The sequence below is a fragment of the Nomascus leucogenys genome, chromosome 4 (genome assembly GCF_006542625.1).
Source record: "Nomascus leucogenys isolate Asia chromosome 4, Asia_NLE_v1, whole genome shotgun sequence".
Classification (NCBI taxonomy): Eukaryota; Metazoa; Chordata; class Mammalia; order Primates; family Hylobatidae; genus Nomascus; species Nomascus leucogenys.
In genome coordinates this window covers 112,235,708-112,258,257 of record NC_044384.1, presented here as the reverse complement: position 1 = coordinate 112,258,257, position 22,550 = coordinate 112,235,708, and the positions used below count along the sequence as shown (strand labels likewise).

Below are 22,550 nucleotides of genomic sequence, written 5' to 3'. Positions count from 1 at the left end.
CCTTCTGCAGCCTTTGCTGATGAGTCGCAGTTGACACCATCTGTCATTGCAGATACAGATGTCTCCAAATGGCAATTGCCAAAGGCTGTGCCACACAGCACACACCTGTCCATGTGCAGATTGATTCTGTTAAACTCTGCAGCTACCTTGTGGGCTGCTTTTCCCTGCCTCATTGTCTGCCTGCAGACCTTCCTTCTGTGTTCTCTGCTCTTAGAGGTCAGATTGATCTGTATTTTTATGAAGATGAGGAAGGAGATGGTAAACTGTGAATCAAGGATCTACCTCTCCCAGTAATTCACTGTGGCATCTTGGGGCACCTGCTGGCCCTCTCTGAGCCTCCGTTTTCTTACCCACGAAATGTGGATTTGGACCCAGTTATCTCCAACCACCCAAGAGTCTGCGATTCTGCTACTAAGAAAAGCAAAAGGCAAGTACAAGATAGCATGTGTTTAGTTGCTGGGAAAAGCTCAGTCTAATATTTAAAATAATAAGTATAAAAATAATCACCACCATTCATTTGAGCTTGCTTTGCCAGGTCTGCACTGTGATCTTTGCAGGGGTAATCTTACTGAATCCTCTGCTCCAACCCTACCGGGTGGGAACTACTTTTATCTTTATTTTTCTGATGAGGAGATTGAGCCTCAGAGATGTTAAGCAACCTGCCGAAGCAGAGAGTTAATATGTCGGGATTCATCACAGGCAGATCCCTCTGCTCTTGGGAAGCCCAGACCTCAGAAGCAGGAGTGGGTCTGATTCAGGTGTGCTCTGAGGGCCAACTGTCCTTTCCAAAAATGCCTTCCTTTATTTAGACACCAACATCCTTGCTACTTTGGATTTTTCAATGAGCTTCCTTATTTTCTCCCTATTCTGTCCTATTCAGCAAAATGAATGAATGAATAAATATAGGTTCCTAATGATACAAATTTAATTTTCTTCTAGAAATGAAAGTGTTTGTTTCTCTTCTTTCATTTCTCAAGCCAAAATAATTATTTCCTCCTTCTTAGAAGTCCAGAAGTAGGTTAAACTTTAATTAAAAGTCTTATGGTTCAACAGTTGGAATGAGGATCAGGTAATAATGAGGAAACCCCATGAACACCCTGAGGAGAAGCAGCGCCCCCTCCATTGGTTGTTTTAGCTCAGCCCACAGCTAACAGCTCAGCTCAGAAGGTTCCTACCACCCACTCCACTTCCAATGCCTTTTAATATTTGCACAGTTTTCTCACACTGTGGCTCTCATACACTTCCTTTATACATACTGTTTCCTCAGCCTGGAATGCCACCTCTTTCTTTACCTGGAGAACCCCTTTGCCTTAAAGACTCAGGTCAGAAGTCACATAGTACTCCTGTGCTACCACCTAATGCAAAGTGTGATTATTCCTTTACTTCTCTTCTGCATTTAAATTATTGAGGGAAGAGGCTTGGTCTCATCACCTTTGGAATAGCTCTGGTTCTGCGTTCACATTTTGTATATAATACAACTCAGCAAAGGTTGTGTAATATACGACTTTCATATGTGTGTATCCAAAGATAACGTGTTCCCATGCCCTTTGACTCAGTTTTCCCCATGGCAATGAATTTAACCACAGGAAATAATTGAATGGGAGAAAGAAAGTTACACAGATGGAAGTTCTATAAAATATGTATTTGCTAAACATTGGAAATAAGTTGAATGTTTATCAATAGAGTAATGGCAAGTAAATTGGGGTACAAGATCTTGAAGGAACATGACTTATTCTCTCATTCATTATACAAACATACAGACTGCCAAAGAGCTATCAGATACACAGCAATTTATCAGATACCACATCTGCCTTCAATGATACACAGTCTGGTAGAGTCTTCTAAAATGATAGTTACCAAACTACATAGAAAGCGAGAGCTATTTGTGGTCGAATGTTAAAAGGAAAACAAATCAGATTATAGAACCATCTGTACATTACGATTGCAACTCTAAACATGTGAGAGTGTGAACAAGGTCTGGATGGGTGAATACAGGAATGACAATATTGGTGTGGTTAGATTGGATGACTTTTTCTTTAGCATTATTACAATTGTTTTTCAAGCTTTAAAGTTTTAGATTGTTCCAAACGTTTCTGGGGGGGTGCGGGGGAAGCTGCTCCCATGGCCCTGGCTCCCCAGGTTGGCAGTAGCATGAATGATGGGGTATTTTTCGAGATGGGCAGGGGCTTGCCACAAGGTGACTGGGAGGGGATATTCAAGGCAGTCCAGGAGAGTCGGATTACGGAAGGCTATCATTCTGTAGACTTGGGAGTGCTCACTGGGTGCCGTCGTAATAACCAGCCTCTTCCGTGTCTGGGCTATGCCACGCAGCAGCACCTGCAGGCTCCTCCAAGTTTTCTCAGCACCACAACTTGGGCACAGCACAGCAGTGCCAGATGTGGGGAAAGCAGAAGTCTAAGAAGCAGACAAAAGGGTTGAGACCTGCAAGAGTTGGTGGCTAGTTCCTCATGCTGGAAAGGATGATCTCTATGTGAAAGGTACCTTATCCCTCTTCTACAGACAAGGAAACTGAAGCTCGATTGGTCCCAAGCTACCGGAGTTGGGACTGGAATCCATCCCTTCTTATTTGGGGGCAGGGTTTTTCTATTACCCTTACTGGCCTGGGCGCAGGTGGAGATGCATGAGGTCATATGGAAGAGACAGGCTGATAGGATGGGTGGACTCCTTTGGGAACAGGAGGCAGTGGGGAATCTGTTGGTAGGACCCCATGGTGGAGGTATGAGAAGCCAAACATTTGAGTTTTGACCCAATGCAGTAGGCAGTGGGGAGGCCTTGCAGGTTTGGGGACGTGATGGAAGAGAGCTTAATGAAGACGAGGCTGGTGTAATCAGGGGAGAGGCTGGGTCAGGCACATGGTAAGGGTAATGTGTGGCAATTGTTCTGTGTAATCAGAATAGTACCCACCCTTCCGACTTCTTGGAAATATGTATTTCTGCTTCTCTATCAGTGAGATTGGACTGGAAGCTTCCATCATATATATCCCTTCCCCATGGATAACAGCACCTTCCAGGGATGGGCACCTGATACAAACTTGGCCTATCAGAGCACTTCCCTGGGAATTTTGCCCTTGGGGCCAGAGAAACATGGGTGTGAGTCCCCCTCTGGTGATAAAGCTGTGTCATGTAAGTCTGGGGGATCTATAATGACTAAAAGATTTGAGAGTCAGAGAGAGGGAATTCTAGCTAGGCTCAGGCCCTGGTTTCCCCTCACTTTGAGGGCTCAGACACCCTTTTGCTTATGCCACAATATGAACAATATTCACCACCCCCTTTTAACTAAACTAGTCTGAGTTGAATTTTTGTCATCTGCAAACCAAAAAATTCTGATGACATCTGCAGTAAGAGAAATGTCTACTCTTTGTCATTCAAATAGTTCCATTTGTTCATTCTTCAAATTTTGAGCACAATTCTCAACAACACTCTAGGGTTGTTTTGTGTGCATTGGGTCCATCATTTTGTGCCTGTAAGAAGCAACAACAAAAATCTTTCTTCACTATTCAGCATCAGGTTCAGGAACTCCAGGTTCTCTGTAGACACAAGGCTTTGGGATTCCCCTCAGAGAAGGAGGGACGCATCTCCATCACTCGTGTGGTAAGTAAAATTGCTGCTCAGAACACTTCCCTGCCTGCTCCTTTGTGATTCAGATGAGGAGAAATCAACATGGACTGAGCGCCCACACAGGACAGCCAGGCATTTCCCATACAGGTGGTAAAGGTATCTTCTGAACTTCTCCCCAGCAAATGCATAGATGAGAGGATTCAGGCAACAGTGGCTAAATGCAACCGTCTCGGTCACACTGAGAGCCAGCCTCAGATCCCTCCTCATGTCACAACTGGGAAAGAAGTCGTAGAGCTTAAGTGTCTCCAGGAAAATCATAACATTGTAGGGTGTCCAGAAGAGGAAAAACACGATGACCACCAGAAGGATCAGTTTGATGGCTTTGGCTTTCTTGTGGTTCTTGCAGGAAAACAGCGTCTGGATGATTCTGAAGTAGCAGTAACTCATAATGAGCAGGGGGAGTAGGAAGCCAAGAAAATTTGTTTCCACATTGCGGAGCACAGGCCAGATTTCCTGGAGGACCTCGGGGTAGTCACCAAGGCATTCATTTTCTTTCTGCTTTGTGAACATGAACTGGGGTGCTGCCACCAAAATGGCTGCTGCCCAGACGCCTAGGCTGATGGTGACACCATGCTGCACGGTCCGGTTGTTCATGGAGTTGGCGGCCAGGACGATGGCCAGGTACCTATCAATGCTGATGACGGTGATGAAGAATATGCTTCCAAAAAAGCCGATGAAGAAGAAGGCAGTAGTGAATTTGCACAAGGCATTGTGGAGGCCCTCTTCATTTATCAAATAGTGGGTCCAGAAGGGCAAGGTGGCTACAAACAGCAGATCAGACAAGGCCAGGTTCAGGAGGTAAATGTCGGTGACACTCTTGGGCTTCTTGCTGTTGGTGAGGGCAAACACTACCAACAAATTTCCCACCAGGCCAATGGCAAAGACGACGGAGTAGAATATGGACAGGAACACAGTCCCAAAGGCCATGATGTCCCCAGTATAACAGGCCTCAGCCAAATCATCGTACTCAAAGTTTGTCACTGATTCAGGGAACTGATCCATGGTGACGGCCTGGATCAGAAAGAAAAACAAGTAACTGTGTTAGTTATCAGCGAAACAAAGTTGGAATTCTGTATGGCCTCATATGTAGGCAGGCAGGAAGAAACAAATATTGGTTGGGTGCACACTACATTTCCCAACTTCCCACTTGCCATCTTGTTTAATCCCCACAACAGTCTTGTGATGAAGACTGCAACAGACTCTTCTGACAGGAGAGGCAGACTACTTTGACTTGCCCAAAGCCATGCAGTAAATGGCTCCGTGAGCATTTGGCTCTAGGCTTTCTTTTTTTTTTTTTTTTAGATGGAGTCTCACTGTGTCACCCAGGCTGGAGTGCAGTGGTGCAATCTCAGCTCACTGCAACCTCTGCCCCCTGGGGTTCAAGCGATTCTCCTGCCTCAGCCTCCCAAATAGCTGGGATTACAGGTGTGCATTACTACACACCTGGCTAATTTTTGTATTTTTAGTAGAGATGGGGTTTCATCATGTTAGCCAGGCTGGTCTCAAACTCCTGACCTCAGATGATCCACCCACCTCTGCCTCCCAAAATGCTAGGATTACAGGCGTGAGCCACAGTGCCCGGCCAGCTAGAGGCTTTTTGAAGCTTGAGACAGATCTGTTTTTCTTTTACTGCCCAAAATCTCTCCAAAAGCTAGCTAGTTTGACCAATGTGTGGATGAGAAAGGGAGAACCATGAGCAGGAGGGGGAGGGGGGTGAGATGGGGTGAATTGGGGGTGCAGCTGTAATTCACACTTCCAGTCCAAACTTCCCCAAAGCAATTCTCCATCCTCTTCCTTTATTTCCACCTTTTCCACCCTCTGGCCCCTTACTTTTCCATGAAGCTAGGCCTGGAGAGGGAAGCCTCAGACCCAGAGCCTTGAGCAGAACAGCACCTGGAAGCCCTCATCTTTGTTTTTTGAGAACCCTTTCACTTCCTCTTCTCCTTATAACCAACAAGTCCTTCTCTTTCTTAGCAGGTATCAGACAGAGTCATACACTCTAGAGTGACTACCTTGTTTTGGGTTGCCCGGGACTTTCCTGGTTTTAGCCCTGAAAGTCCCACCTATTGGGAACCCCTCAGTCCCAGGCAAATCAGGACTGTTGGTCATCCTACAACCCTAAGTGAAGAGAAGGTGTTGCCATCATTCAGGGCTCTGCAGTCATAGAGGGGCTGACTGATCCAAGATGGAGGATGGGGCTCCGTTAGTCTGCTGGGCTAGGCTCCGGGTGACTAATTCCTCCTACCATTACCAGCCCTATAGTTCACTTTGGTCTGGGCTTCCCCACTATTCTTATCTCCTGTTTCCTTCTGAGCAGGAATTGAAAAAAGAAGACACTTCCACAGGCTGCACTCCCCTTCTTTTCGCAGCCAGGACTTGCTGCTCATTCACTCCAGAGCCGGCTGGGAGGCAGCCCTTTCACACTGCTCCTCTGGGCGTCTCCTCGTGATACCACAAATGGCTGCCTCAGAAACCCTCAAAACAGGCCTCCTGGTTGTCACTGCCTCCCTCCTTACCACAACTTACAGCAAAGCTCACGCTTTAACCGAGGGAGTTTCCACGCCCCACTACACCCTTTCCATGATGGTTTTACCCAGGTGGTGTCTCACCAAGATGAGGGCCCACCCAGCCAGGGTGTCACCTCTCCCTTCCCAGCCTCTGCTTTGGGGCCTGCATCTCACCCAGACTCTCCTGGGATAAGTGGGCCGCGGCTTTACGACCCAAGCTGTCTCAGGCTGTGATGAGTTCTCAACCCCAGGGAACGTGTACGCTTTCTCTGCTTCAGGCTACGATGCCCTTTTCTCAGAGAATAATCTCTGGCTGTGACATTAATTAATAACATTTAAGTCAAATGGTATAAAATGGCTGACATACAGCTATTTTTGAGCCACATCCATGTCAGTTTCATATGACTCAAGCTAATATGTGGGAAACAGAAATTGCTACTTAGTGCCTGTAGCTTGTCACAGAGCATGATCTTCCCAGACAAGCTGCTGTATGAGTAAAAATAGTCAAGTCCTTGGTGGTTCTATGTTAGGGACCCTGGAGCTAGCTACTTTCTCCCTCCCCTTCCCCCAGTGAGAAGAGCTGGCAAAGCTGACCTCGAGAGGTGGCCAAATCCAATAAAAATTGTCTCGCATCTCTTTATGTGCCTGTGGTCGGTCCTTCAGCACAGGAACTTCTGTGGACTCGGGCAATCCCGATATTGAATCCTGCATCTGTCCTCTCTGGCTGAGTGATGGGTAAGCCTGAAACCTCTGAGCCTAACATTCCTTGTCTGTAAGATCGGGATTCATTCTCATGCCCGCCCACAGACCTGTTTTAAGGGGAGCACCTGGCACAGTGTGTCACATACAGCAAGCACTTAATACATGTTCAATGTGCTTCCTGCATTATGTGAGGAAGCAGAAGCCCTTTGGATCTTTGGAAACATCCAGGCTGCCTATGGACTCCCATGTTCCACCTCCATCCTGGGTATCCTGGGAATTTGGTTTTTAAAGGTCACTTTATTTTTTTTTCCCCCTGAAATAAGACATGCTTTCTTTTCAGATTATTTTGGGGGAGGTAAGCCACTCTTTATTGAGTTTTTACTAAACTGTCAGGCTCATTGCTCTATTTGGATTATTATCGATCTAATCCTTTCTGCAATTCTGAAAAAAAAAGTTCTATATTTAATTCACTGCGCTGCTGAATGGCTCTGGGGATATTCACGATGAGAGGAAGGAATGGGACAAATGTGGAGAAGGCAGGGAAAGTCAGAAATAAGCAACTGATTGCCTGGTGGAGTGGCAGAGGGGTCCCAAATCAGGCCTTTGCCTTACTGGGTGCCTGGGCTCAGGGCTGCCACATGCACAGGGACATCTCTAATTTGCACCAAGTCTCCATATAAGCTGGGAGTGGTTCTGGCTTGGCAAGGAGCTCATGAAAAGATCAGTCAGGAACAGTCTAAGCCAGGAAGGGGCTTGTCTTCTCAATGGGAAGAATTCACATAAAGATTTGATTAAGACAGAATGGAAGAAGTGGGTCAATGTATCTTCTGCAGATGGGATGCAAATTCAGATAATGCTCTGGGCAGGATGGTTTTGCCTGACACGTGGTGATATTTTGTACTGAGAGCCAAATGGCTGGTTATGGGCATCCATCTGGCTTGGGACTGCTCCCTGCCATCCAGGGGGTCTGCTCAGTGAGGGCAGAAGAACACTCTGCAGCCCTCATCCTAGCTCCCTGCTGTCTCAGAGACCCCAGTGAAGACCCTCGAATTGCTGTGGCTCCCAAAGGAGTCTCTCAGTGCTGGCACAGTGGGTGCATGCAGCGGGTGCTCACCCAGCATATCACGGTCCCTGCTATGAGCCATCTGGACCATGCTACAGAGGAAAGAGCAGTACCAATATCGCTTTCTATGAGTTCCCACATGACTCTGAGGAACAGCACTGGTCATTGAGGGACATTTTTGATCTTCATGTTCACATTTCTATTTTGCACACATTGTGCCTCACAGGAGGCACAGCTGGGTGAAGCACCTGGCCCATCCCACAGCTAGAAGCAGGGGGAGCAGGACTGAGGCCAAGGCCTGTGCTCTTCCCACTCTCCCTTGAAGATGGAGGAGACTTGGACCCTGGGCTTAGGGGCCAAATCCTGGCAGGGGAGAAAAGTCAAGGACACAATGACTATCAAACAGTTGAGTCCCAAGTCCAGTGGTAAAAAGGCATCAAGCAATAGCCTTAGCTTCCTCCTCTAAAAAAATAACCTCTTAGCTTTGTTGAGAGCATAAGAATTAAATTACTTTAAATTGCTTATTGGGATTTATCGTAGACACATACACGCTCAAGCAAGTGTGTACACTGTCACTGCAGCAAGCTTCAAATATAAATGAAGGGAAACAACCCCAATGTCCATCACTAGGGACAGATCAAAGCACGATAAGTCCAATTAATGGAATACCAAGCAGCTGCTTAAAAACACAAACAGTTTCTAGCTCTTGGAAACTTGGGAAAAACAACAAAAACAGGCAGATCTATATATTCTGTTATGCAACAATCTCTAAGATATACTGGTAAATGAAAAAAGCTAGGTAAGGTACCATGTACATAGTATGCTGTCATTTGTGGAAAAGAATGATATGTGCATATTTTGTATAAAGTTTAAATATCTCTTAAGGAATACACTGGTGGTGATAACAGTAATTATCCCTGGAGAGGGATTCTGAAGGATTGAGGATATGGGAAAGGAGACAGTTTTTATGGTAAACTTTTGGAAATGTTTTTTTACCATGTACACGTACTATGTATTTTGGAAAATAGTTTAATTAATTCGTTTGGAATTTTAAAATAAAAATAAACAAAAATATGAGTTAAATGAAAAACTAAAAAATGAGTAACTTAGTACAATAACAAGCGTGCTGCACATACTTAATAAGTGGTAGCCAACATATAAATGGATCATCTTTATTTTATGGGCAAATACATGAACTCAGAGAGGGTGAATAACTTGTTCAAGGTGATGCAGTGTGTGCGCAACAGGGCTGTAGTGAGGGCCCAGATGTGTTTGGCCTCAGCACTTTTTTCTAACTTCACATTACAGCCCTTCCCCATTCCTCTTTCCCAAGACTAGGAGTCCCTAAGAGAAGACCCATGTCCTCTTCAGCTCTGCAGGCCAATGTTCAACAGAAGGCCTGGTACTCAGCAAATGCCATATGAATATTTGCAGAAGGATAAATATTATATCCTAGACCTTTGTTCCAAAGAGTTTCATCTAGTAGTGATGACAGCACCCTATCAGTCACCCTGATCCCAGGGGTGCTCATGAGCACACAGGTGTCCTTTCTGATCACAGGCTAGGAAGCCTTGAACTCTGAGAAGTTAGTAGGTGCCTGATGTGTTAAATGAATTAACAAATAAGTGAATGAAAGACTTCAAGGAGCAAGAAAAGAGATTCGTCAGCTCTATAATGTGGAGCCCCAGGAGATGAGAAGAGGCTCACCAGCTCTCCACAGTCGGAAGACAACTTGGCAAACACAACCTCTCATTTCAACCATACCTCTCACATGTGGCTTTTGAACATATGTGGTCATGAAATAGATATCAGTGTGGATAATTGCAGCTCTGTCTTCTATGCAAATCTCAAGAAACAGCATGAGTCATGGGGCAACATAGGGTTTTACCTGGTGTTGAAGGGACTTGTATTCTGTGTGCTGGAGCTAGTTCAAACCTGCCCTTGGTAGCCAAATGCCCCAGAGCATGTGAAGGCACCATTTACATCAGAAATCTGACATCAGTGAAGCTGTGTCCTTCACAGAAGTATTCCAGTGAACTTGCTAGCTTTAGCAAGTTGCTTTTTAAGGAAGACTGAGCCTGAGCTGAGTGCACCTCCTATTTGTGGATCCTCCAAGATGTTCAAGGTATGGCAGCTGAGCCTAAAGATAGGGCCTCCTGGCAGCAGATGGGAGTGTGGCCATGCCTTGGGGGTGGCCCTCAGGGTGGTCAAAGGCCTGCCAGAGGTCTAATTGGCTTTCATCTTAGTCTGGACCATGGCTTTCCTTTGTCCCCAAGGGACATTAGAAACCAAGTGGAAGAATCAAATGAGGTAAGACTTTGCAGTATCTACCCAGCTGGGTTTCATATCCACAAGGGTTGTAAGACTCATGCGTTCTGGGATGTTGCACTAATAAAGGCACCATCAACTAAGGCTGCACTTTACAACTTAGTGCAGCAGCCAGTAAGAATTTAAACCTTCTCTGGGCCATCCTCAGGCCTCCTTACCCACTATTCAGTTAAGCCAAGGTTTTACTAAATGGCCTTGAGCTGGGAGAGTTTCGGTGAACCTAGACAGAGCTTTGAGTGTACACGTTTCACACTCAAGTAGAAATTTGTAAAATTCCCCACTCACATCCGTGGCTGATCCTGGTCTACTTCCTCTGGCCTACTTCCTTTTCTCATGCCTGCTCATTTATTTTTTAACTTTTTAGGGGAGGGACACTCATCATTACCCATTGTTTCCAATCAGCTTCCCTTTTCTATACTTCCCTTCTTCTTTAGGTGGCTGGAATCCATTTCTTCTTCTATCTGACATTCTTTTATGTCGCTTTTCCCCTCTCTTTTGGCTTCACATCCAGCTTACTGTTTTCTAAATCCAGTGTATCTTCTGGTAGTTTTTACACTCCTGGTCTCTGTTTATGGCTTTTTAGTAAAAGCGAAGACTGGGTTTGAGGTTCAGTCTGGTGCCAAGAAAATTGTGAGGCTTAATTTTTTTCTTTGTACCAAATGAGAATAGAGAATTGCTTGAGAAGCCCTAACCCAAACTTTCCTTATGAGGATGCCATTGTGCTGTTGACATTGTGGAATCCGACGTCACCCTCAGAAAGCCCCAGTTTAGAAGGAGAGGAGGCTGCCATTCCCAGACGCCTGCTAAGTGTCATGTTCCACACACAAGATCCCACCACATTCTCTTCACAACCCCACTTGAGAAATGATGATCCCCATGGTATAAATTAACCAGCAGAGGCCCAGAGATTTGGTTAACTTGTTCAAGGAAGCAAAAGAGCCAGGATCTCAACCCCAGATGCCTCTTTCCACAAAGCCTGTGCTCCTTGCACCGCACAATGTTTTTCTCCCTGGAGGGGAAATCTGCAGGATATTGCAGGCCACTTCTCTCAAAGTAGAACTGAAAATAGAAGACCCAGGCCCCTTAAGAGAAACTGGTCCGTAATGCATCTCTGAATTGGTTGGGGTTCTCCCGCTCTGGGCTCATAACCCAGCAGGCTGACCCTCAGGGACTGGTGAGTGGAAAATGGAACGTGGGATATTATTTGCTCCTCCAGCCACCACTAGGTTGTTCACCCTGCCAGATCCCCAGGAATCTAGCTCCCAGCAACTATGGTGAGGAAACTGGGGTCATTTTCTCTGGAGAGGAAAAGTCTGAAGGCTGAAGGTTCAGCCTATTTTCTGCCTTCAAATATATGATAGTGCTTTCAAGAGCCCCATGTTTCACAGGAGCCCATACATTTCTCAGCATGAATGGCTGAGAGACCTTGGGCAGGTCACTCTGCTTTGCTTCAGTTTCCTGATGTATGAAATTAAAGCATTGGACCACACCACCTCTAAGAGCCTTGCTAGCTCTTGCATGCTCAATTTTTCAGCAAGAATCAAACAAGGGAAACTGTTTGTTTGTTTGAGACAGGATCTAGCTCTGTTGCCCAGGCTGGAGTGCAGTGGCATGATCATAGCTCACTACAGCCTTGAACTCCTGGGATCTAGCAATCCTCCCACCTCAGTCTCCCAAGTAGCTGGGAGTATAGGTGTGCATCACCATGGCCAGCTATTTTTGGTAGATATGGAGTCTATGTTGACTAAGCTGGTCTTGAACATCTGGCCTCAAGAGATCCTCCTGCCTGGGCCTCTCAAAGTGCCAGGATTACAGGTGTGAGCCATCATGCCTGGCCAAGGAAGCAGTCTTAAAGAGCAACATGAGTCCTAGGTCAGCAAAAGTGTGGTATATTGTCAACAGAGGGGCTGCCCAGCAGCCTGCCCAGGGAACGTGACACTTCTACACTTCTGGGGCACAGCCTGCGAGCATTCAGATGAGGTTCTGTTTGGAGATAGGGAGTTGGATCAGTTGATCAAGTCTTGGTAACTCTTGTTTACCTTATACTAGATAGAAAGGTTCTCAGTCGGCTGCCATGCCCAGACCCCCGACTGTTTGGAAAGACAAGTTTTACCAGGTCCTGATGGTTTTCTCATTTATGATGGCAGCTATTTTTATAACACACATCCCTTGGGATGCAGAGAGAGCTAAGGCTGATGGGGAGAGGGGTGCTGAATTCCATGTTAAGGAGCCATAAGGGAATATTTTATACCCCATCTCCTGTGCAAGTAAATTCAGTGACTATCTATTCCTATAGCAATGAGCCCACCTAGAACAGCATGGCATTGTCTACCCACCAGTTTTTCACACAGGCCAAATGCACACCCAACCCCTCCCTCCAACCACCACCACCACCAAAAAAAAAAAAAATAGCAACAGGAGAATCCTATTAGGTCTAGTGAGTTGCCCCTTTACAAAAACTGCCATTATTTTGTGTTTGAAGCCCCGCCCTTCCCTTTCCTCTTCAAAATAGTTTATGGTACTTATTTATTTATGTCAAAGTAAAATGTGAAATTTTGAACGGAAATACTTCATAATTTTTTTAATAATTGAGAAAGAGATAGACTTGTTAATTGTTTAATTATTAATTGAGTCAATATTTTTGAGCATCTGTACCATATTCTAGTCTAAGGATAAGTAGAAATTAAAAATAAAAATATTTAATTCTTCTTTTTAAAAATAAGGACAGAGATCTCCTCACCTCCTGTTTTTTTCTCAGAGAATTTACTTTAGAAAACTTTTTTTTTTTTTTTTTTTTGACATGGAGTTTCACTCTCGTGGCCCAGGCTGGAGTGCAATGGTGCGATCTTGGCTCACTGCAACCTCCACCTCCTGGGTTCAAGTGATTCTCCTGCCTCAGCCTCTGGAGTAGCTGGGATTACAGGCGCCCACCACCATGCCCAGCTAATTTTTGTATTTTTAGTAGAGACAAGGTTTCATCATGTTGGCCAGGCTGATCTCGAATTCCTGACCTCAGGTGATCCACCCGCCTCAGCCTCTCAAAGTGCTGGGAATACAGGCGTGAGCCACCATGCCCACCTAGAAAACTTTTACGTACTTTCTCCTCTCTTTGAACATGTGTAAATCCTTTTGAAGCTAGATAGGCTTTTTGTCAGCTTTATGAGCTAGGCTAGTCTTTCCCAAGGACCTGGGCATCATCTCTTTGAAATGTAAACAAACCTAAGGGAGATAGTGCTTCTATCTCCTAGTTTCTGTGGGAAGGTATGAGCCTAACTGAAGAGCCTTGCTCAGTGCTGCAAAATTACCCCTTGTCTTACAGATAAATTTGATTTTCCTCTGGGTAGAGCCAGTTAGCTAACACAAGTGGTTACCCTAATTACCAGGTAAATTTAGAGTGAACCATGTATGGCAAACGGTGCTGGCAAGACCTCTTCCTTGAGGAACAGTTATTGTTTGTCTTGATAACATGTATGTAACAGGTTGTATCTACTTGGCTATACAAAAGGGGGAGATTTCTTTCTGTTCTTGCGACCTCTTAGTAGACGGCCTATAATGCTCTGCATATTTTGGTTTACTGCTTATTCCGTAATAAAACTTTTCTTTTTCTACTCCTTTTGTGGAGAGAATCTCTGTGTTGAAAGAAGACTTTGTTAATTATATTTCACCAATACTAGGCACTGTGTTAAATTCTGTAGAGGCAAAAGTGTTTAAGATACAGTTCCTAGAAGTGTTTATTATTGCTTATTAACAGAATATAAGAGAAGTTATGGGAAGCCCAAGGATTGAACCTCTATATCTGTCTCCTTAAAAACTGGGGGAAGGTGATCAAGAGGATATCACAAAAAAAAAAATCTGCCGTTTGAGCTGATGTTTTAAGGATGGGGAAAGTCCTCCAGGTTGACCAAGATGGAGGTGGCAGTGAATAGTGGGTGGGCTTTGAAGACAAAGGCACAGAGGGTCTGAGCATAGGAAGGTTTCCTGGGGCCAAGGCCAGGTAGAGGGAAATAGGAACAGAAGGCAGTGAAGATGGTGGAGTTGGGAGGGGCCCACATGCTCCCAGAGTGTTCAGGAAAGTCAGTCTAGGCTGAGTGCAGGGCTTCGGGGAAGGATGCAGAGAAAGCCAAGGCTGAAAAAGGAGAAGAGGGACAAAGAGAGGGGTCTGAAATTCCACACTAAGTAACTACAAAGAAAAATGATGAAAGACTTTGAAACAGACACACACTGAAGATTACTGGGAGTTCTTTCTGGCATACTGTTTGGGGCTACCTCCCCCTTTTATTGCCTGAGCTAATTTTACAGCACCGTAGGTTATAGCAGATAGCAGTGCAAATGACTCTTGCTCATGGAAATACAAATTGTGTCTGGTGGAGATGCACTGGATTAAGTGCCCTGTGGATATGGACCAATTGTGCCTTTATCTCTAAATTCATCTCAGTATTTCTAGAAGCATCTCACCCATGCTGTTGGTGTGGCTGTAGACTGCTAATTCTCCTTGATGCATAGGATTCCACTGTGTGAATATTCCATAATTTATTGCCATTTCTACTGCTAATGCACACATAAGTGGCTTTCAGTTTGTTGCTAGTTTGGACAATGTTGCCGTGAAAATTTTTGTGCATGTACATCTCCTACAATGTGGATGCATTTTAAAAGTTTAGTCTTGAGCCAAACCAAAAAGTATGAATCCAAATATGAAGCTCAAAAATAGGCAAAGCTAAGCTATATTGTTTAGGGATGGTATTTAGATTCAGTCAAACTATAGGGAAAAGCAAGGAAGTGATCACCATAAAAGTCAGACTTGTGGTTCTTTGTGGGAGAGGAAGAGGCTGTGGTCAGGAAGGGACATGAGAGAGGCTTCTGGGGTTCTCTTTCTCAGCCTGGATGGTAGTAATGTGGGAAATTAAATCTAATACTTTGCTAACCCAGACATTGTTCTTTCAGTGTGTTGTATTTTGCAATAAACAAAATACAAGACACTGAAAGGAGACTTTCCATTTTCTCCTTAAGCACACTTTAAGGGGAAAAACAAAGGTGGTCTAGAAAGATGTTTAAAGACATATAATACAGCTTTTCTTCCTTACTCACAAGCTAAAAAGCTGCACTTTGGCCAAACAAGATGAGGGGGTTGAAGCATCAGCTGTGGCCAGCGTGCCGTGAGAATCCCACCTGCGAAGCAGCCAGCAGATTCTGAGCCCCTCAAGAGGGCAGGTGGGATCAAGGTTCAGCTAGAAGCCCCAACTTTCCCCTGGCTCTTCTGAGCAGAGTGAGTGATGCCAGAGAGCCTGACTTCTTGGAATGCCTGGGCTGTGCTGCTAGGAATCAGAACAAGTCCTTGGGAAAGGCAGCCAAGATCTGGATTCTGCCATTCTGGTTCCACTCCCTCCTACAACTGTGACCTGCTATGGAGCAGCAGAAGTTCCCCTCCTTGTTCAGCTCCTCCATTACAGGTGCTGGTTCCAAATGTCTCTGGACTCAGGACACTGGGTCAGAGGCTGGGCTGGGGAGGAGCAGTTGGATGCCTGGATCCCAAGATGGAGGTTTTTTGAGGCTAGGGTCTCTGGCTAGGGAGAATCATACCTGACATTGCCACTGTGCCATAGCTGCCTAGGGCCGGGCAGTGTTCCTCCTGGGCTGGGGTGGGGTGAGGAAGGGGATAGACGATCGTCCTGACTGGGTCAGCTCTAACACGTTCTTTGCTTTCCTGCCCCTACAGCTCTGGATTCTTCACAGCCATTCAATAGTAGTCAGTGTTTTTCAGGTATCCAAACGTTCTGAGGCTCAGTTTCCTCATGACAACAACATATATTGTTTCTTGAGCACCAAAGACGGTTCAGGCAGTGTGTTTGGGACTTTCTATACCATGCCTTTAATCCTTGCAGAAAGTCGACACATACCCATTACATGGCTTCAAAGGCTGATGGAGAATCTCCATTTTAAAAGCAGGAAACAGACTTAGCAAGCGCTGTGCACAGTCACCAAGTGCAGAGCCAGGACTTCATTCCTGACTTCATTCCTTCATTCCAAAGCCAAGCTGCCTATGTCCCCATCTGTGAAGCGGGGCCAGCTGAGGAGCAGGGTTCAGGAGCAGACTTTGTGGAGACTGGCACGTGGCTGATGGATAGTAGGTGCTCCCATCCCAGAGGTGTGGCAAGTGCCAGGTAAGCCTGAGCACTAAGAAGAACCATGCTGAATTTGGGCTGGGACTATTTCCTGCCCTGCCTTCCTTTGTGAAAATAAAGCCAAGCAAAGAGGAAGATGAAAGAATCCACCCTAGCCTTCCTGAACCCGTTTCTCAATCCCAGGGGTTTTGAACCCCAATCCACTGCCCCCATTCCCAACCCACCGTGGTCCCCAAGGCTCTGCATCACAGGTCCATCACCCACCCTGCCTCCTCTCAGGAAACCCAGCTCCCTCCAAAGCGCCCTTGGGGCCTGGGATGCCCCGAGCAATGCAAACTTTCTTGCCTGCTTTCACGTGGTTCAATTTTCCTTTTTTTTTGGCTCAATTTTTTTCTGCCTCAAGTTTTCTACCTCAAGTATTTCAAAAATTAATTTTTTGTTTTTGTTTTTGTTTTTGTTTTTTTGTGGAGGGGGTGTTGAAAGAATCCTAAACTTTCTTAGCCATTCTCTGGACTGAGCTATAAACTCATAAAGCAAGGATTGCAGGCTTTGTGAGGCTGTGATTGCCAGAGGCAAGGCAAGAGAAATAACAAGCCGTGGCCAGTCCTCAGCTGAGGCCTCTGATGGATTTCCTCCTGTCTTGTACTCATAATTTCTTTCTGAAGACCATGTTTTCCACCCACACAAACCTGAGCCTGAGTGTCCTCACAATGGTTATAACAGCATATATCAAAATTGAACACTAAATTTGTGCCAGGAATTTATTAACTAAAATAGCTTTTATTAAAAAACTGTAGATGAGTCAGGTGTGGTGGCTTACACCTGTAATCCCAGCACTTTGGGAGGCTAAGGCCGGCAGATCATCTAAGGTCGGGAGTTCGAGACCAGCCTGACCAACATGGAGAAACCCCACCTCTACTAAAAATACAAAATTAGCCGGCGGTGGTGCATGCCTGTAATCCCAGCTACTTGGGAGGCTGAGGCAGGAGAATCACTTCGACCCAGGAGGCAGAGGTTGCAGTGAGCCGAGATTGTGCCATTGCACTCCAGCTTAGGCATCAAGAGCGAAACTCCGTCTCAAAAAAGAAAACACAAACAAAGAAAACCCAAAAAACAAAAAACAAACAAAAACCTGTAGATGGCACAAAAAGTGGAAGAAAAAGGAAAAAAAACCCATGAAACTATCTGCAATGCAGTTTCCTAGAATCAACCACAGTAATCTTTCAGCTTTTCTCTATCTAAATGTTATACATATTTTATATTTATATTAAGTGCATTTATATTTATATTAAAATACAGATACAAATTTAAAAACTCTTTATTATTAAATTTTCAAATAGAAAGCAACTTTTCAAATAAAAGCAGTGAGAACCTCCTTATACCCATCACCTGGCTTCAACTATTAGCAACCCATGGTCAATATTTCCTCTATTTCCCACTTAATATCTCTACTGAATTATTTAATTTCACCCATAAACACTTGTGTGCATCTCTAAAAGTTAAGGACTCTTTTTTGAAAAGGACTTTAATATAATTTCTCATCTCAAAAAATTAACAATAATTCCTCAACAGCATCCAGACGCAATTTTTCATGCTTTTTTCAATTAGTTTAAAATCATGAGCTTTTCCCCATGTCTCTAAAAAGTAATGACTAATGTTTCTAATCCTATTCCACCAGGCTGAGTGTATTATAAATGATCTGATCACCCCTTGTCTCCCACTCTTCCACCCCCTTGGACATATTTAGGCTACAACAGCCCCAGGAAAATGGTTTCTATTGTCTCCACGTAAGGCAAACAAGCATTATTAACCTGTTAGCTGTCCACTGCTTCACCCCGCCCACAGGTACCCAACTAGTCCTGTGCACCTACCTGGCGTGGACTGCCAAGGGAACCTCTGGATCTGCCAATCAGCCACCCTGTCCTGCTCAGACTCTACCAGAGACGAGTATTTCCCTTTCCTTCCCTCTAAGAGCATTTGATTTGCAGAGTTAGCCAATAGTATCTTGTTTCCTGTAAGGGAGACTATCTTTAGATGCTGCCACAGGCAAGCTCAGATACTCCAGGGTGGAGGCCAGCTGCCAACAGGAGGGCCTGACTTTATAAACCTGGAAGACCTAAACCTCAGGGAAGATTGCCGAGCTGGAGGGAGAGAGGTGCCACTTACCCCAACATGGAGGTGGGGGGCAGGGAGCAGGCCCTGCGGTCAGAAAAGCACAGCACAGTCAGCTCTCATCGATGGGGAGCCTTCAGGAAGCTGGGAGAGCTCATGGGGCCCTTGGCTTCCCTGCCCATGAGAGGGAGCCCAGAGTACTCACCGGACCACACTGGGGCACACACAGCTCTTCTCCTCAAAGTGTGGTCCCAGGCGCTGGGAGCTTATTAAGGACAACACCTCAAGCCCTGCCCTATATCTGCTGAATTAGAATCTGCATTTTAGGCCTGGCGCGGTGGCTCTCACGCCTGTAATCCTAGCACTTTGGGAGGCCGACGTGGGTGGATCATGAGGTCAGGAGATCGAGACCATCCTGGCTAACACAGTGAAACCCCGTCTCTACTAAAAATACAAAAAAATTAATCAGGCATGGTGGCAGGCACCTGTAGTCCCAGCTACTCGGGAGGCTGAGGCAGGAGAATGGCGTGAACCTGGGAGGTGGAGCTTGCAGTGAGCCGAGATGGTGCCACTGCACTCCAGCCTGGGCGACAGAGCATGACTGCGTCTCAAAAAAAAAAAAAAGAATCTGCATTTTAATGAAATTCTTAGAAGAGTGATATGCACATTGAGTTTGAGAAGCTCTGGTACTGAAGGCATCTAGTGAGTACCTTGCACCTTGTAGATGCTCAATAAATATTTTTTTCTCACCTCTCTGCCCCAAGGCATTTAGTGGCTCCCTATACCCATCAGTCAAGCCTGAGGTCACAGCTTTCACCCAGGACCTAGCCTATGCTCCTTTCACAGTCTCTCCCCCTGCCACTCCTGCCCTGCAGTGGGGAGCCTGGTGGGCTCCGGCATCCAGCCATGCTTCTGCTCCCTGACCTGGCCAGCTTGGGGCGACTGCAATGTGAATCTCAACCGCCACTGCCTCACCACCTTCCGATCACTTCATTACCTGCCTGACCCCTGGCATCTGCTATCTAATTCTGATCCATCCTTAACTAGGGTCTGGCCCATGGTAGGCCTTCAATATACCTTCATTAAATGGTCCGTGACTCCTTCGAGGCCCCTCTGGCCCCTTGCTGCCCACATGCCAGCCACACCCAGTGCTCCCTTACCTCTAGTCGCTGTGGTGTTCCGAGGACAGGGGATGCTCTGTGTGCTCCCCACCTTGCCCCTCCTCACCTCCCCCAACCCCAGGACAGAGCTGGGGGCTGCAGTGCAGTGCTGCAGGCTTGGTGGTCTGCTCATGGTGGAGGAAGTCCACCAGCAATTTTCTTTCTTTGTTCCTGGTCTCAGTGTTTGGCCACCTTTCCCTGCCTTTGGCCAGAAGGCCACAGGACAAAAGCAGAGTCAGGCCGCTCCCTGCCCACTTTCTGACACTGGCCCCTCCCCACCCCACCCCACTCCATGATACCTCTCCTGGGTCCACTCAGCAGGACCGGCTGCCTCAGCCCGTTCCCTGCCTCTGACTCCCCTCCTCTTCTGAGGGCTCCTTTCTTGGATCCGGCCAAGACTCTCCCTCTCTTCCTGTCCCTCTTGAGGACAGTCTCATCCACCCCACATCAGTAATCCCCTCTGTGTTCATGAGCCCACATCTCTAGCTCCATCCAGGGCCTGGATAATTTCCCAAGCCCATCCAACCTTCTCTTTCTCTCTTTCCTCCCACCATTTACCCCACTGGCCATTCTCCACCCAGAAGCCAGAGAGCTCTTCCTGAAATCCAAGTCTGCCAACTTCAACACCTCCAGGGGTTTTCTCATTCCTGGTTTAAGTCCACGGCCTGGTAAGCACGGCCCGCCCCTTCTCACTTCCTACTGTGCTCTCACCACTTCCACTTCCCCCAACACGCCTGTGCCCGTGGCGGGCTCTTTTCCCTTCCCAACTCACCTGGCTGTCCTGTCCAGGATGCGATTTTACCCTCTTTTAAAGCTAACAGCTATGTTCCACAGCTGCTAGCAGCGCAGGGCTTCATGCTTGGCAAGCATGAGCACCAGTGTCCAGTGTCAGTTGCCTTGCCCCCAATCCCCACAGAATGCTGCCATGGCTTAGAGAGATACCTGTGCATGTGTGAGGGATGGGGAGGTTATAGGAAGGGAGCTCTGAGCTTGGGTAACGTGCCATTTTATAGCAAGCAGTAAGCAATTCGGTTATTTGGCCCTGAGCGAGATGTCAGCTCATCCCTCAAGGTTGCTCACTGCAAACTCAACCCTGCAAAATGGACCAAGTGAAGAGCATTAGCGCTTTGCATTCTTAACACACTCATGGAGATGGAAAGAGCCTCGGCAACCTTCCCCCTCCCTTCATGCTTCCTTGGGCCTCTGTAAAGGAGTCTCTGGCTCTGCGCTGGGAATTCTCTCCTCCCTGAACTCTTGTTCAACCCCTCCCCCATATTCTCACCCTGGTGCAGCCTTATTCCTTAGACCCCCGTCTTCATCTCTCTTTCTGCCCCGCCCCTTTGGCTTCACTCTCTGTTGGAGCTGACCCTTGTTCACAAGTTCTTTGTCATTCTCCATTTCTCTTCCAGTTGAGGCAGTAAATGCAGAGGACAGTTTGGTTTCTGCTGGGCAGAGAAATGAGAGTGTGGTGGGCTGGCTCAAAGGCAGGAGGCCAGAGAGGCTGTGAGGATGGTGGGGACACCCTGGACAGTGATGGGCTCACGCAATGCAGGCAAGGACCGGAGACTTGGTGTGAATAAAGCTTTGTGGGAATGTGGGGTAGAGATGCAGAAAAGGAGAGTGAGAGTGTGATTCGCCTTAATTGCCAAGCCAAGATACTTCCATGTTCTTCTGTGGGCCCTGGAGAACTTCGGGAATAATCACATAAGCAATTGTGCAGCACTGGGTCTGCCTGAGGCAATGTCCTAAGTCCTCGATGTACATGAACTCATGTAGTGCCCCCAGTGACCCTATGATGCAGGTGCTAATGTTTTTGCTTTTTTTTTTTTTCTTTCAGACAGGGTCTGGCTCTGTTGTCCAGGCTGGGGTGCAGCCACACGATCATAGCTCACTGCAGCCTTGACCTCCTGGGCTCAAACAATCCTCTCACCTCAGCCTCCCAAGTAGCTGGAACTACAGGCACACATCACCACACCCAGCTAATTTTTGTATTTTTTGTAGAGACAGAGTTTTGCCATGTACCCAGGCTGCTCTTGAACTCCAGAGTTTGAGTGATCCTTCTGCCGCAGCCTCCCGAAGTGCTGGGATTACACGCGTGAGTCACTGTGTCTGGCCGCAGGTACTATTATTATCCTCATCTTATGTGTGAGGAGTCTGAGACAAGGAGGAGAAGTTATGTAACTTGTACAAGACCACACGGCTCATGTGTGGTAGGGCCAATATTTGAACTTAGCATCGAGGTTTTATGGTCTATGCTGTGCATTCTCAGTAGAGGTGGTATTACTTCCAAGGTGGCGAAAATTGGTTCTGGAAGGTTCTTGTGCTTTATGTATAAAACACAGATATACATATAGTAGCTAAACCAATAGCATATCTGTGGAATAAAATTCCATGGTAGGGGTAGGTGAGTAAGAATGTAATGTGGGCCAGGCACGGTGGCTCACGCCTGTAATTCCAGCACTTTGGGAGGCCCAGGCGGGAGGATCACGAGGTCAGGGGTTCAAGACCAGCCTGGCCAAAATGGTGAAACCCTGTCTCTACTAAAAATACAAAAATTAGCCAGGTGTGGTGGCGGGTGCCTGTAATCCCAACTACTTGGGAGGCTGAGGCAGGAGAATCGCTTGAAACTGGAAGGCAGAGGTTGCAGTGAGCCGAGATAGCACCACTGCACTCCAGCCTGGGTGAAAGAGTGAGACTCCGTCTCAAAAAATACATATATATATATATATATATATACAATGTGGTTAATGGGTACAAAAAATACTTAGAATAAATAAGACCTAGTATTTGCAAGCACAACAGGGGCACTATAGTAAAAAAAAATTAATTTACATTTAAAAATAAAGAGTATAATTGGATTGTGTGTAACACAAAGGATAAATGCTTGAGGTGATGCATACCCCATTTCGCTTGATATGATT

General features: G+C 46.3%; 1 protein-coding gene across 1 annotated transcript; it reads right to left on the bottom strand.

Annotated features, from left to right (window-relative positions):
• Positions 1–1,621: 1,621 nt before the first annotated feature.
• On the bottom strand, positions 1,622–18,336 carry CX3CR1 (C-X3-C motif chemokine receptor 1). The gene is made up of 2 exons (XM_003256878.1): positions 18,229–18,336; positions 1,622–4,649 (listed from the first exon to the last, which is right to left on the bottom strand). Exon 2 carries the CDS (start codon positions 4,638–4,640, stop codon positions 3,576–3,578), a length of 1,065 nt encoding a protein of 354 aa, XP_003256926.1. The 5' UTR covers positions 4,641–4,649; positions 18,229–18,336; the 3' UTR covers positions 1,622–3,575.
• Positions 18,337–22,550: the final 4,214 nt, after the last annotated feature.